General features: G+C 34.5%; 1 protein-coding gene across 2 annotated transcripts in view; it reads right to left on the bottom strand.

Moving 5' to 3' along the window:
- BBS9 (Bardet-Biedl syndrome 9) overlaps positions 1–13049 on the bottom strand; it is a 311284-nt gene that overhangs the window by 262296 nt on the left and 35939 nt on the right. For both annotated transcript variants that reach the window (XM_037382871.1, XM_037382872.1), the window contains 3 exons: positions 10145–10229; positions 8223–8406; positions 7103–7232 (listed from right to left, as the gene is read on the bottom strand). In XM_037382871.1, coding sequence (XP_037238768.1) covers positions 7103–7232; positions 8223–8406; positions 10145–10229 — 399 coding nt within the window. The remainder of the gene's footprint in view (positions 1–7102; positions 7233–8222; positions 8407–10144; positions 10230–13049) is intronic.

Below are 13049 nucleotides of genomic sequence, written 5' to 3'. Positions count from 1 at the left end.
TTACTCATATACAGAAGACACGTCTTGGTTCTACGAAGCCAGCAAACAACAGTCTTTAGGAACTTTATACCTCAATAGGCAAATAAGTATACAAACCACACATTTCTCACTAGTCATTCTACGGTTATGAAATACTAATGAATCAGAAAATCCAAGAAGTATTGTATTAACTATTTTTCTAGAAGGTAAAAAAGTTAGTCTCTGCATTGATGTATGCTCCAAAAACTAAAATTCTTAAATTTTTTGTGTTGGCTTGAAGATGGGATTGTTTTTAAATGCAATAAACAATAAATGCATCTTTCAGTAGCATGTTTCCCTTCAAAATGCAAACTGATTAAAGATCCTGAAGTGCAGCAGCACATACCATTTGGCTTATGCTTAAAGTGCACCAGAGATGGCGTAGCAACAATCTGTATTGGTCACTGTCACCAGAATAATACTTCTCAGCCTTGCAGTCAAGCTGCAGACTAATGGCAAGAGACTGGACAGGAGCAGAGTATTAGAATACACAGTAAGCTACTAAGCCATAAAAATCACCCACTCCCTCCTCACATATCCTTTTGAACCTAGAGTTAAAGCACCAGGAATTTTTTTGCAGACATTCATTGTTGCTTGTATGGTCTCAAACAGCTAAGGCCAACAGTAACACTGACAGTTCAAAGGTGGCACATCAGACTGTCAGGCCAAGAATCCTTCCTACTTTGATCTATAAGTATCCTTAAGCAGTCATCTCTGGTTATTAAAGAATGAATGCCACATGCCTGTAGTAGAACATGGTAAAACAGAAAAGTCAAAGACAAGTAGCAAGAAATTATTACCTTCAAGCAAAATGGGCTGGAAATGACTAGATAACTAAACAACAATGTACACATCTTTTTACACTAGCCATCTGTTAGGCATGTTACACATGCTTTTACTAGAAAAGATGCAAGAAAAAAATGAAAGAGTAGCTAGGAGTAAAATGATCACTCGGGACACAGCAAGACACTATCGCTTCAGAAAATTAGAAGTCACTGTCTCCAAAACTAACTTTATTTAAAAATATTGTAAAATACTCTCTTGTAATGCACCTATAATAACCTTAACACAAGTGAGGATCTTCCAAGAGACAGGAAAGTATAGTAAGCCATAGCTATCAGCACCATATGGGACAATATAAATATTCAAATGCTAATTAAAATGATTACATAGAAAATTATTTTAAGTACCTTCACTAGCCTCTGCTTCTTTATTATTTCTGCAAGGAGAAGAAGGACTCATACAAGAACAACATTAGAAATTTTAGACCTACAGAATTACTTTATTTTGTCTTACAAGTAGTAAGAAAATTGGACACTATTATAGCATCTTAAGTCAGTAACTCTGAAAGTGATTCAGTAAGCCACAGTATTTCCTGCATCTCAGCCTACACTATGTGACTTTAAATTTATTTAAGTCTCTGATTCAGTAGAATCTATAATGAAATACATAACAGCATAAGTCAAAACATGAACACCGAAAGTCTATGGGTATCTGGCTTTAAGAGATGGCTGATAACGACATTACTATATGATACATTCTTAATGGGCTGGTAGTTCATAACACTGATGTTCGGAGCTCAGGCGTGGCCCCTATAGTCAACCCTGTAGTGATCATACCTAGAGAAGCAGTAAGAAAAATTACCTAAGTAAATTTCAAATGCCATAGTCAGTTTTAGCGCTAGCATTGAGCAGGAAAAAACCCCACTTTGACAGCAAACTGAGCAAAACAGAACCAGTGGTGAAGACATGGGACCCTGTGATATTTTTATGGGATTATTCCCTAGTATAAACCTAGGCAGACTTGAAGTCCATGAAGAGTTAAAGTGTGGATAAAGCTTACTAAGTAGCCCCGCTTGCCATCTTGAACATATAAAGTCTACGTTTATTTCCTGGATTTTCAACAGTTACTTTAGTTTAAAGAAGATAATTATTTTTTTCCCCATCTCAAATAATGAAAATGTATTTAATAGCTTAAGTCAAGCTAAAAAGTTTGGTTCTGGAAATTTAATATTTTAAGACACTCAGAAATTCGTATTCTTTAAAGGTAATAAATTACTTCTGTACAAAAATCCTTTCCAGACTGCTTTATATTTCCTCTTCAGAAAACACGCTGTTTCATTACCAAGTAAAATGATATTTATCTGTCAAATAAATGAATGTGAAAGCAAATATTCTAGTAACTTTTACCAACTTGGTCATGCCTGTCAACCCCTTGTAATAAAAGGAAGTTCACGTTTTACAAGGCATACATATTATTTCGTGGGTTATTTGCTTCAAGAATCTTTCTTCCATGAAGAAAAGTCCTTCTGTTCACAGATATAGTAGTACATATAAAATGCTCACGTAAGAAAGATGATTCCCACATTCTAATTCCCAGATGTAGCTCCTAAAAGCAAGAGGCACCACACATGCAATGCATTTGATTATCTATAGACAAGCACTACAGGTGACTGAAGTTTTTTATTTTGGGTATTTCTAACCAAATTCCAATGTGACTGAAGGTGAAAACATCCTTCATTTAAACATGAAGCCCAAGGATATACTGGTGCCTAAATTCTTAAGAGTCCCCAGTAGATTAAATAAAGGGGGAAGGAATACCTTTCCCATAAGACATCCCCTAAACCTTGAGAGAAGGCTAGTTTACTGTTAGGACTGTGCCTGCTGATAAATTCCACATGAAATCAACATTCTTTTGCCATATAGGTACCACCAGACTTCATTTCTTGATGGACAGCTGAAAGCACAAAAAACCAAAATCAGGGACATCATGAAATACAGACTTGAAAAAAGAGGTATTTGAGGAAGCTTGCAGTCTATTTCAGTTTAAAAGAAAAAAAGTCAGGCTACCTTTTAGCATTCACAGGCTTACCAGATATAACTTGAAGGCTGTGTACAAACAAAACCAAGTATTAAAATTAAGACTACTGAACTTGAAAAATGTTCAGAAGAAACAAAGTCCCTGATTTAAAGGCTTCGTGCTTTCCTATCACAAAAACAGGTTTGTAACTTGGAAGTGATCAAAACAGAAACCCCTTTCCTGAGACTATGTCCAAGCTATAATGCTCTGTGTGGTTTTAGCTCAACCCACAGGGGAATTTCAGATGTTTGTGATGGAAACATCCCTGAGGCTAGCAACACGAGCTATTTTGCTTCAGACTGAAAGCACCTTAACATAATGTTCTAGTTTCAGGCCAGCCAGGTCAGAATAATACTTAATGCAATCAATCAGCCATTAAAAAGCATGGTACTCCTAGGAACAGCTTTGCCAAGTGAGTTAGTGTCAAATAAATAGAAAAGTAGTTGTCTAAGTATTCTAATCTACCCCAAGAACCTTTTATGGTCAAGCATATGGAGATAGGATAATTCAGGATCAGAAAAACAAACACAGCTTGTGATAGGCCCTTAAAAATGGACTTTCTGCTACTTTCTGAACAAGTTATTTCAGATGATTCAGACAAACATACTCCACCTTTTTGGTGGGGGACTATTAAGTCACTTGTGTTTGCAGGCTCAAATCCCTGCTAATGGGAAGAAAATTACTTTCATATGAGGCACTTTAGCTAACAGGAACTCTGTGTAGGAACCACAATCCTACAGCCTTGCTACCCACACAATTATCTGAATTATGAGGGGGAGAGAGGGGAGGGAAAAACTAGCACATTTCAGGAAGCATCAAAAAGTGACAAATTCATAAAATGTATAATCTATAAACATAAGAGATACTGCTCATGAAATTTCCTTCACAAAGGAGATGTGAAGGTACAAGGAGGGTCTTAGAGATGAAGTCTCTGATGAAACAGAAAAATGCAAACTAAAGAGCAAGTCAAAAAGGGAATGGACTTTGAAGTCAGTGCTAAGAAGATATTTATATAATTATGGTGGATACCAAACAAACACTGCTGATCACAATTACCATTTCAACACTGAAAATGGGAGGGGAATAGGAATTCTTGTAACTCCTTTGTGTAACTTCCCACAGCTGTTATAACTGCAGCATATGGATAGTTTCTCTCAAGTTACTCTAGAAGGGTGGGTTGTTTGGGGTTTTTGAATCAATTCTGGCAGAACACCTACACCATTTTCTTCACAAGTTTCAGCATCGGTGAGAATGTTTTTGCACAGCCATAACTTTAAGGATAACAACAAATCATCATGCAAAATCAGAATGCAAAAATGTAACTGTCCTAGCAAGCTCATCAATGGGAAGATTAATTTGTGCAGAGACAAAGTCCTAAGCTGTTTAAATTAATCCAAATTGTCACTGTAAGCGATATATCTCTAAAGCAGTCTAGGCAGTTTTAAGCATGTAGGAGCATTCAAACAATGTCATAAACAGTAACTCCCATACATTAACAGAACCAGAATATAAAATTCCAACAAAACAAGGGGCAAACTTCTATAACAATGATTAGAACTGAACTTCCAGTTCAGTGATCATAGTTACAGAGATCTTGAGGTAAAACCCATAATAGCAAACTTTCACATTTTTGCCTCTACTTCAAGTTTCTGATCACAAGATTTTATACAAAATTTTCAATTTCCTGACAGAGAACATTCAAGTTTTAACAGAAGGCAAAAAAAGTGTAGTTCAACAGCTTAAATATACATCACTTTTAGAGTGCAGAAACACCTCACTAAAAATATTATAAGTAACCACTTACCTTTGATTCTATTCTTTCTTACATGTTTCTGAAAATGTTATGGAAATCAAGAAGTTTATGATGAAAGTAGTCCCAAATGTTGTAGTGAGTTATTATTATTATTTACATACTGATATTGCAATAGGGAAATACTGCATTTCACATTAATGTAATAGGGAAAATCAATGCATAAAGAATAAGGAGGGACACACACTAGAAACACAAGTTATTTAGCTGAATTCTCCAAAGCACTTGAACAGCTGATCTTAGAAATATACTATCAAGATTATAGGATAAAGTATATGATTGCTTTTATGAGCCAATCACTACCCCTGCACCAAGGGATTTACATAAAATAGCTTCTAATAATGTTTTTCTTATCCAGAAAGCCAGAGCCATACATTAAAAGTAACAGACATCATGCCAACAAGAAAATACAGATGAACACATATGATCTGTAGAGACAATTGCTTTCAGAATGCTCAGTTGACTTTTTAAGTATTACTGCAATAAAAGTGGAAAGGATGTGAAAGTAATTAATTGACATACAACATATTTAAGGCACTTCAATCTCTCAGCAGTGTAGGATTAACAACTGTATGCTTATTGAGGTACTTAATGTTATTTTGTTACAGCAGTGCCCAGAGGTCCCAACTAAGACTGAGGCCTCTCTTGGGTGGAGTATTAGAAAATCATTATCACATTGACCCACAAAGAATCCCCTTTCCAATTATTTTTCTTTTTAATAACATATGCTTTGTTTAAGCCAAATTAGTACCTTTATAAGCTTTACTGGGTTTTGCTGTTTAGCTAACCTTTTTTTTAATGTCAGAAAGAGGTACAAGCATACCACATTTTTAAATAGAAATACAGAAGCATAGCTCTGAAACACATGTGCACTAGACTGCTCCCTGCCTTTCAGACGACGGGGTCTAGACACACAGGCCTTCATTCATCTATCAGTACCTGTGTAAAAAGGTTTGTATACAGTACCTGTATAAAGAGAGACAGACTGATGTCTCTCCAATCCCAACTGAACAAAACCCCAAATCAAACCCTAACATTAGTAGGTCTTGGGAATTCTGAACCCATCTAGCAAAATGATCTGGGACAAATTAGGAGGCTGTCAACATTCTCACCAAGATCAAACTACTGCGTGTTAAAAGTTCACGTGGAACAGGCAGAATCTGCATGAACTTCTTAGAGGCATTATTGAAACAGCTGGTTCAATAATATGAGTTTCCAAATAAATAACTGTAGATATGAATATTAGTACAAACTGCTGTTGTAAAATCAATGCTTTTTTCAATTTTTTTCTGACAAAAACATTTTTTCCAAACTGTAAATCTGTACTGTCATATCCTGCATAATTTTGGTTTACACTAACGGGCCCATTGAGACTATTCATTGTATTCTACTTGTAAGACCTGCTGGATGAAAGCCAGTACAATTCTTGCCAGAGAGTCTAAAAAAAAAATTACAAATTATTAAAAAAAAAAATCAGGTAACCATTAGTATCAAACAAAACACACACATCCCTCAGATTGCTCCCCGCAAGTCAGTAGAGCTAGTTAGTCAGATGTTGCTTTTTCGTTTCTTGTGAGATAAAAAGCATGACTTATGATCAAGTATTCAACAATCCAGCGTATGTTGGCACAGCAACAAGCCTGCTGGAGATCAGGAATAATCTACCTGACAAGTACACTTCTACTGCATCCCATGTGGTCACAGGCACTGGTCAGCCAGCACCCACCACAGCTCTGGTGGCACAGTACAGGCATAAGATGGACTGTAAAAACACTAGCCAAACTTTTCTGTAGTTTGCTTGTTTCAGTGACAGACTCAGCACAAGTTATCAATACATCATAATTTCTCTATACTTGATCCCCTGGCCAACCGGTTCTTTCCCTCACCTGTCTTATGCATATTTTCCAAAAAGTTTCAGTCTGTTGCAGTGCAATCCTCAGCAATTTAAACAGTTCCTTGATTTCCAAAGTTTAACATCAGAGTTTAATAACCTGTTCCAACAAATCATCTCTGGGATTCATATGCTCTTAAATGCTTAATGAAGAACAGATTTTCAGTGAGATTCTCTATTTTCCTGTCTCAGGGAAGGATTTTAACCAGATTGCAAAGCCTCACTTTTCATTCTTTTAAAGAAGAAACTACTCTACTGGAGCTACAAGACCCCAGGTGTTACCTTCACTCAAAAAAACCCAGAAAATCTAAAGCACAGTACAGCAATTCTAGTATTCTTCTAGAATTAACAGTATGTCCATTAATAAAATGAATATTTTACAAAACAAAGAAAAAACACTTTGAATTTTCCTTTTACAAGCCACCTTATTTGTTACATACCTCAGAACTGTTTGTTAGGATCTAGAAGCAAATTTCACAACTGGAAATTAAACTGAAAAAAGTAAACTTTAACAAGTTACTTACTGTAAATTTGCTACTTTTATGGATACAGGAATATAGGGAAGCTGAGTGGCCCATTTCAGTGTAACATCTTGATAAACGTTCAACATTTTACTATGGTTTGCAATTAGCGTGTTTATTGTTCCTTCTTTCACTGTTAAAGATATAAAAACAGCTTTAGGATTAAAGGGTTTCAAAAGCCAGTACTTTTTTTGATGCTTATATCATTACATGTTTTTTTTCTTTTCCTTTTAAGCCATTACTTGTTATAAATTAATTTAATATAATTAAAGTGTCAAAAGTTATGAAAGTTACACTGACAATAACCAAGGACATATGTGATTAATTATAGGTACCAATTTCAGTTGCATACTATACAACACATGCCACAACTTCCCAAGGTTTTAGCCAGCCATGTTTGGTAATTTAAAACATGACAAGCAAAGACTCATTAATTGCCATGTTGCCATGCTAGGATAGATATACATATCTATCATATGACATATGATAGGGTAAATATCAGCTACTTACACTCTTCATTAATTCATTGACCTGTGAATACTGTTTAAAGGTGTATGCATTTATAAGGTTTATTTATAGAATAACTTAATTGAAAAGTATAAAGTATGAAGACTGTTAAGATCATATTTATAAATTCTAAAATTAGATTTTAAGTCTAAAATAAGACATGGTGTCAAAAATTTATCAGATAGATTTTGAAACTTTAATGAAGAAGAGGTATTAAGAGTCTGTAGTTCTATAGTAGCCTCCAACCAAGTTGCTTCCACACAATGTATTGTTAGTTTCATCTCCTAGCAGTAGAATTTGATTTTTTTAACTATCCATAAATAACAAAACATCCTCAAACATTATTTTACTCTTCCAAAACCTCTCATTCTTCCATTTGTAGCTCTATTTGGTAATGAGAAAATATCTATTTAGACTTTTAAAATCATGACACTTCACCCTAAATAACATGTGAAAATAAACCTGCCTCATCCAAAAAGAGAGCTCTGATTCCACAGATTTTCTACAAATCAACAGCTTATTCAGAGAAATAAATTTATTCGGTCAGGGGAAAAGAGAAATCTTAGCTGTAAAAGTAACCAAGCTAAAGTTAAAGTTGAATTTTCCTTTTACAAACCTGAACAATAAGGAATGAAGCAACTCGGGTTGTAATCAAGCTTTTTCATGAATCGAATTTGCCCATTATCCTTAAGGCAAAAGAAGTTTCTCTCACCAAGCACAAAAACAGAAGAAACTGCCTGATTAAAGGAGACAACGCATATATCCAGTGCTTGCTCTCCGATGTTTAATACCCAATCCACCTTCAGAAGAAAAAATGTGTTCCAGAGATCAGTTGACAGCTGCATATTAGAGACAAAACTTAGAGAAAGTTCAGAACTCATAAGTTAAATGAATATCATTAACGTAGATAAAGCAAAATCAAGGTCTTTTTTTGAAGGAGACATCCTCTTATTTTGAAGACAGTAACTTTCCTTATTGTAAGTAAAGCAGAAAAAAATCCTCTTTTTAAAATAGTCATGAATTGACGGCTATGCAGTTCACTTAAGTATATTTAAATTTTTTAATACATATCCCATGCAAAATGAAAATGCTTTATACTTTAACAATTAAATCCAAGAACAGAGTATTAGAATAATTTAAATCTGCTTCTGTACGCGCCCTTAGTTATTAAGGGCAAGGTTAGACAGCAAAAGGTGACAAATTATTCTACAAATGCATGTAAATGGAAAAATAGACAAAGTTTTAGGTGTGTAAGCCAATATTCATGCTTGTAGTCACTAATGTACACCCTTCAGTCTGAAGAATGTTTGTGTATATCATAGCTTGTCTACTTTTCCAACCATATACATTGATTTAATAAACAACTACTTACAAACCCTGCCTTGCCTGTAACTTTACATCTTTAAACGATACTACTGCTTACTGATACATTTCATAATTTTCTTACTTCAGCTCCTCTGAGAAATTTCAACAAATTCACACATGTAAAAATTGTTTTTGACTTCTGCCAAGCTGGTTAAACAGAAATCCAGAATTTCTGAAGTTAAAAAATATCAGAGGTCAACCATCAGCACTTCCTATATGAACAGCAACTATCATTTTGATTAAAGAACATAGAACACATTAGTAAACATACTAGCATATCTGATATCTGAAGCTGGAAGTGCCATCTTAAAATTCAAAGGGAAAAAACCCCAGGTTTATTAAATTTGTCTTCATGTATGCTTCTCATTTTAGATTTTAAAAATGTATTTAATTTGCAGCATATCTGATGAAGCTTCCAAAGTTCTTATTAAAAACTATGTCTTCTCCTAATTCAAGATGTAGGATTCTGACTTACAGTTTGAGAAATTCTACAATTAGCCAATGGAAGCAAGATGCTCTCCCAGTCTTTTACTGTCATACCTGAAATATGCTGAATCTAGCATTTTACACAGCATATTTAGCAGACAAGCAGTTCTGCTGCAGAACCACAGAGAATGAAATGCTCTTGCTCTTAATAGGAGGCAGCTGAAATATTACACAACTCAGTCACAGACACCTCCTGAAGACCATTAAATCCACACATTTCTGACAAAAGGAGTCCAAGATACTGACTGTTTATGGAAACATTTTTCACTGGTGAGTTTTCTCTAAGTGCAAAGGATTTCCCAGTTACAATGAGGTTAATTTTGTGAGTCCGGTACAAAGTCACAAATATACTTAAATTAAAAACACGAGCATTTCAGATGTACCTATTTATCTATTTTACTACAGTTTCTGTAGTACGAAGACTGCCTTAGAAATGGTTATTTCCAGTACACAGGTGTTGGGGTGTTTTTTCTCCTTAGAAAAAAAGTGAGTTTTAAGGCCCAAACTTAAACAACCGAGGCCCAAAAAAATCTTAATAGAAATCTACTGGAGTCTTTCCATTGTGTTTGATGGCAATTGGATCAGGTCCTTTGTCAGCAGACAATGTTTCCACTCTTAACTTAGCGTTGGTCTTTCTAACATGTATCCAGCGTACCATACATGTTATGTAAAACAAACAGGTTTTACCGCAAGTCTTTTTCCAGAACTAAGTTTTTGCTGTTCTGTTTCTTGTCTTTCATCAGCATCTGTCGCAAATGCCAGCACTTGGTATCTGTTACAGGAAGTTTAAAAACTTTTAAAAATAAAGTATTATATTTGTAGTTAATACTCTTACATTAAGTGAAAAATATAATTATCATAGTATGAGTATACATACACAGAAAAAAAACTATTAGAAAGTCTGCTGCCACACATCTATCATCAGCAAAGATTTTTAAGATAAATATCACTGTAGGGTAACAGCAAAATGTAAAGGTAGAAATTAAAACAAACATTTATATTCAGATTTTATCTGGTGTTAAAACAAAGTCAACAGCTAAATATATTAGAAGATAGAAATCTAGATCACAAAGAATCAAAAAACCAATATATTTTCAAATTATGAAATTAGGATTCCAATAAAAAAATAAACCTTTTTTCTCTTATTAAGCTTTAAAAAAAACTCCTAAACCACCCTAAAATACAATTTGCTATATCAAATAGTTACACTTACAAGCACATCTGTTAAGTGTTTCCAATCCAAGAGATAACAGTAAACTGGCACCAGTAGGTGGCTTATCTAGCAAAAGATGGGAGGTTTGTAGGTTTGAGGGGTTTTTTATTATTTTGTAATTGCCAACCAACCATACTAAGAAAAATTTGTAATGAAGACATTAGAACAAAAGATGTCAACTGCCATAAAAGCTCTGCATGTCCATCCGTCCCCATTTATACCTATGCAATCATCAAAGTTCCACCTGTGTCCTCATTGACTCCTCTAACTATTTCTTTTCTGAATTTGTGCTGGTGTCCTAACTTACCAAACTACCCTGTTTTCATGTATTCACACTAGGTAACATGTAAAATACTGATGTTTCCTACAAAAATGAAACAAACAACAAATAAATCCAAAAACCTTATCCAAAAGATAGCATTCAATTCTGGAAGTCATGAGGTGTCATCAGCTCCTAAGCTCAAACCAACACAACTCTGAATCTTCCAACTCAAGTCTAACAAATAAAAGTATGTGGGTTTGTATAATGTCAAAGTTACAGATTTAAAATTATGACACCAGCAGTCCTCACCTCACATTGTGGTGATTGCTACTGAAGGATTTTAGTTTCTAAAAATTATTTAACTTAGAGAAGTAAACTATGTATTTGGAGTAAGACATTTAATTGCTTATGGTGAATGCTATAACCTAATTAAGAATACTAATTAAGCTGCTTCTAGTAAAATTATTATGTCTTTAAATATCCTCTATATGAACATATCTACTTCCCTTTTTCAGTTTAACACATTTATTAAAAAGTTGCAGAATCTGACCTAATAAATTTTTGTCTTTTTACCATATTTTATTGATAGTCTTGTCCAGCACATTATCATTTTATTAACTAATCAGGGACTGATACACAGTTTTCAAACTAAACTCCTGTTGAATAGCAATATATGTTGCTGTTTAGGTACCAACTACCAGCGTACAAGTCTTTCATCACAAAAAAACTCAAGCCACAGATGAAAAACACACACTTTCAATTCACCTATCACATCAAGTATACAATCATTTAAATAAGAGGCATTTTGCTTTTCAATCTTGAAAGAATTCAGAATCGCACAGGAAATACTGCTTTCAAACGAAGGCATTGGTCTGTATGAGCTATAGGAAGACAGATAATTTGAAAATTGGCAATCTGTTCTGCTACAGAAACTAAATAGGACTGCTATATTTTTCATGTACTATAACAAGAAAAAAATGTTTAACGCTATAAAAATAACTTCTCTCCTTAGCATGTCTATTTCCTTTACTTTAGAAGGATTATTTAACTTATTCTAATGTCCTAATAGTTCAGACACACACTAGAGATTAGTACTACAGTGTCTTAACACTTGCTGCCAATAAGCAAGTGAAGAACTCTTTTAAAAAACTACCCCTTTCTACAATAAAGACAGCACACTTGGGAATCAGTGACAGACTGCGGAAAAAATTTAGTCAAATCTGTTGTAAAAGTCAAGAATCTAAACATATTAAAAACACATTAGATATTCATTTTAAAGAAAAAATACTTCTTTATTCCTTACCAATATTAATAAACTATATTCTAATTTATTTCTTAGGGGAAATATGAATTTTCTATTAAATTCCTTTTACTTGCAACACATACATCTTCTCCTGTATCAAGAAAAAAAATACACGTCTATAATCCACTCGTGCAATATGCAGAATCTAAAAACCATTTGATCAAGGTTAAGCAGCATAATAAAAAAAAAGGGTATTGCTTGAGAAATTCAGTGATAGTGTAGCGTGACAAAGCATTGCGTCAGATTAATGTTTCCCAGAGTAGATTGCCAAGGCATGGTGTATAAAATGTGGCATTATTATTTCATTTAATATGATTATCTCTGAAAAAATCCTTAAGGTACTTGCCAGCCCATTCCTCCAGCTTGATGAGATTCCTCTGAATGTAGCCACTTCCTACAATTTGGCATCACCCTTGAATTTCAGGAGATAAATTCTGCCCTGTTGTCTAGGATTAAGATGTTACAGAAATACTGGCTCCAGTATCAGCTCCTGAGAAACCACACTTATCTATGGCTGCTAGTTTGAACTGTGGACAGCTACTACTCTGTAAGCCTGACAGCTCTGCCACTTTTCATCCATTTTTCGATTCTTTTTTTTTTGCCACAGGCAGTAGTTCTGTCCCAAACACCACAACACCCCCACCCCAATTTACTGCTAGGCACAGAGATTCAAAAAGCCAAAGAGCAGACCTTGTCAGTTTTAATGGAGAAAGGATGAAGCAAAACAAGTATTAAGTTCCTTGGTCTTTTCAGACCTTGGTTAAAGTTTCCCAGTGTTCAGTAATGGGTCAATTTCCTGGATACACCTTTTACA

Source organism: Falco rusticolus, chromosome 4 (genome assembly GCF_015220075.1).
Source record: "Falco rusticolus isolate bFalRus1 chromosome 4, bFalRus1.pri, whole genome shotgun sequence".
Classification (NCBI taxonomy): Eukaryota; Metazoa; Chordata; class Aves; order Falconiformes; family Falconidae; genus Falco; species Falco rusticolus.
This window is presented reverse-complemented; position numbering and strand designations above follow the sequence as displayed.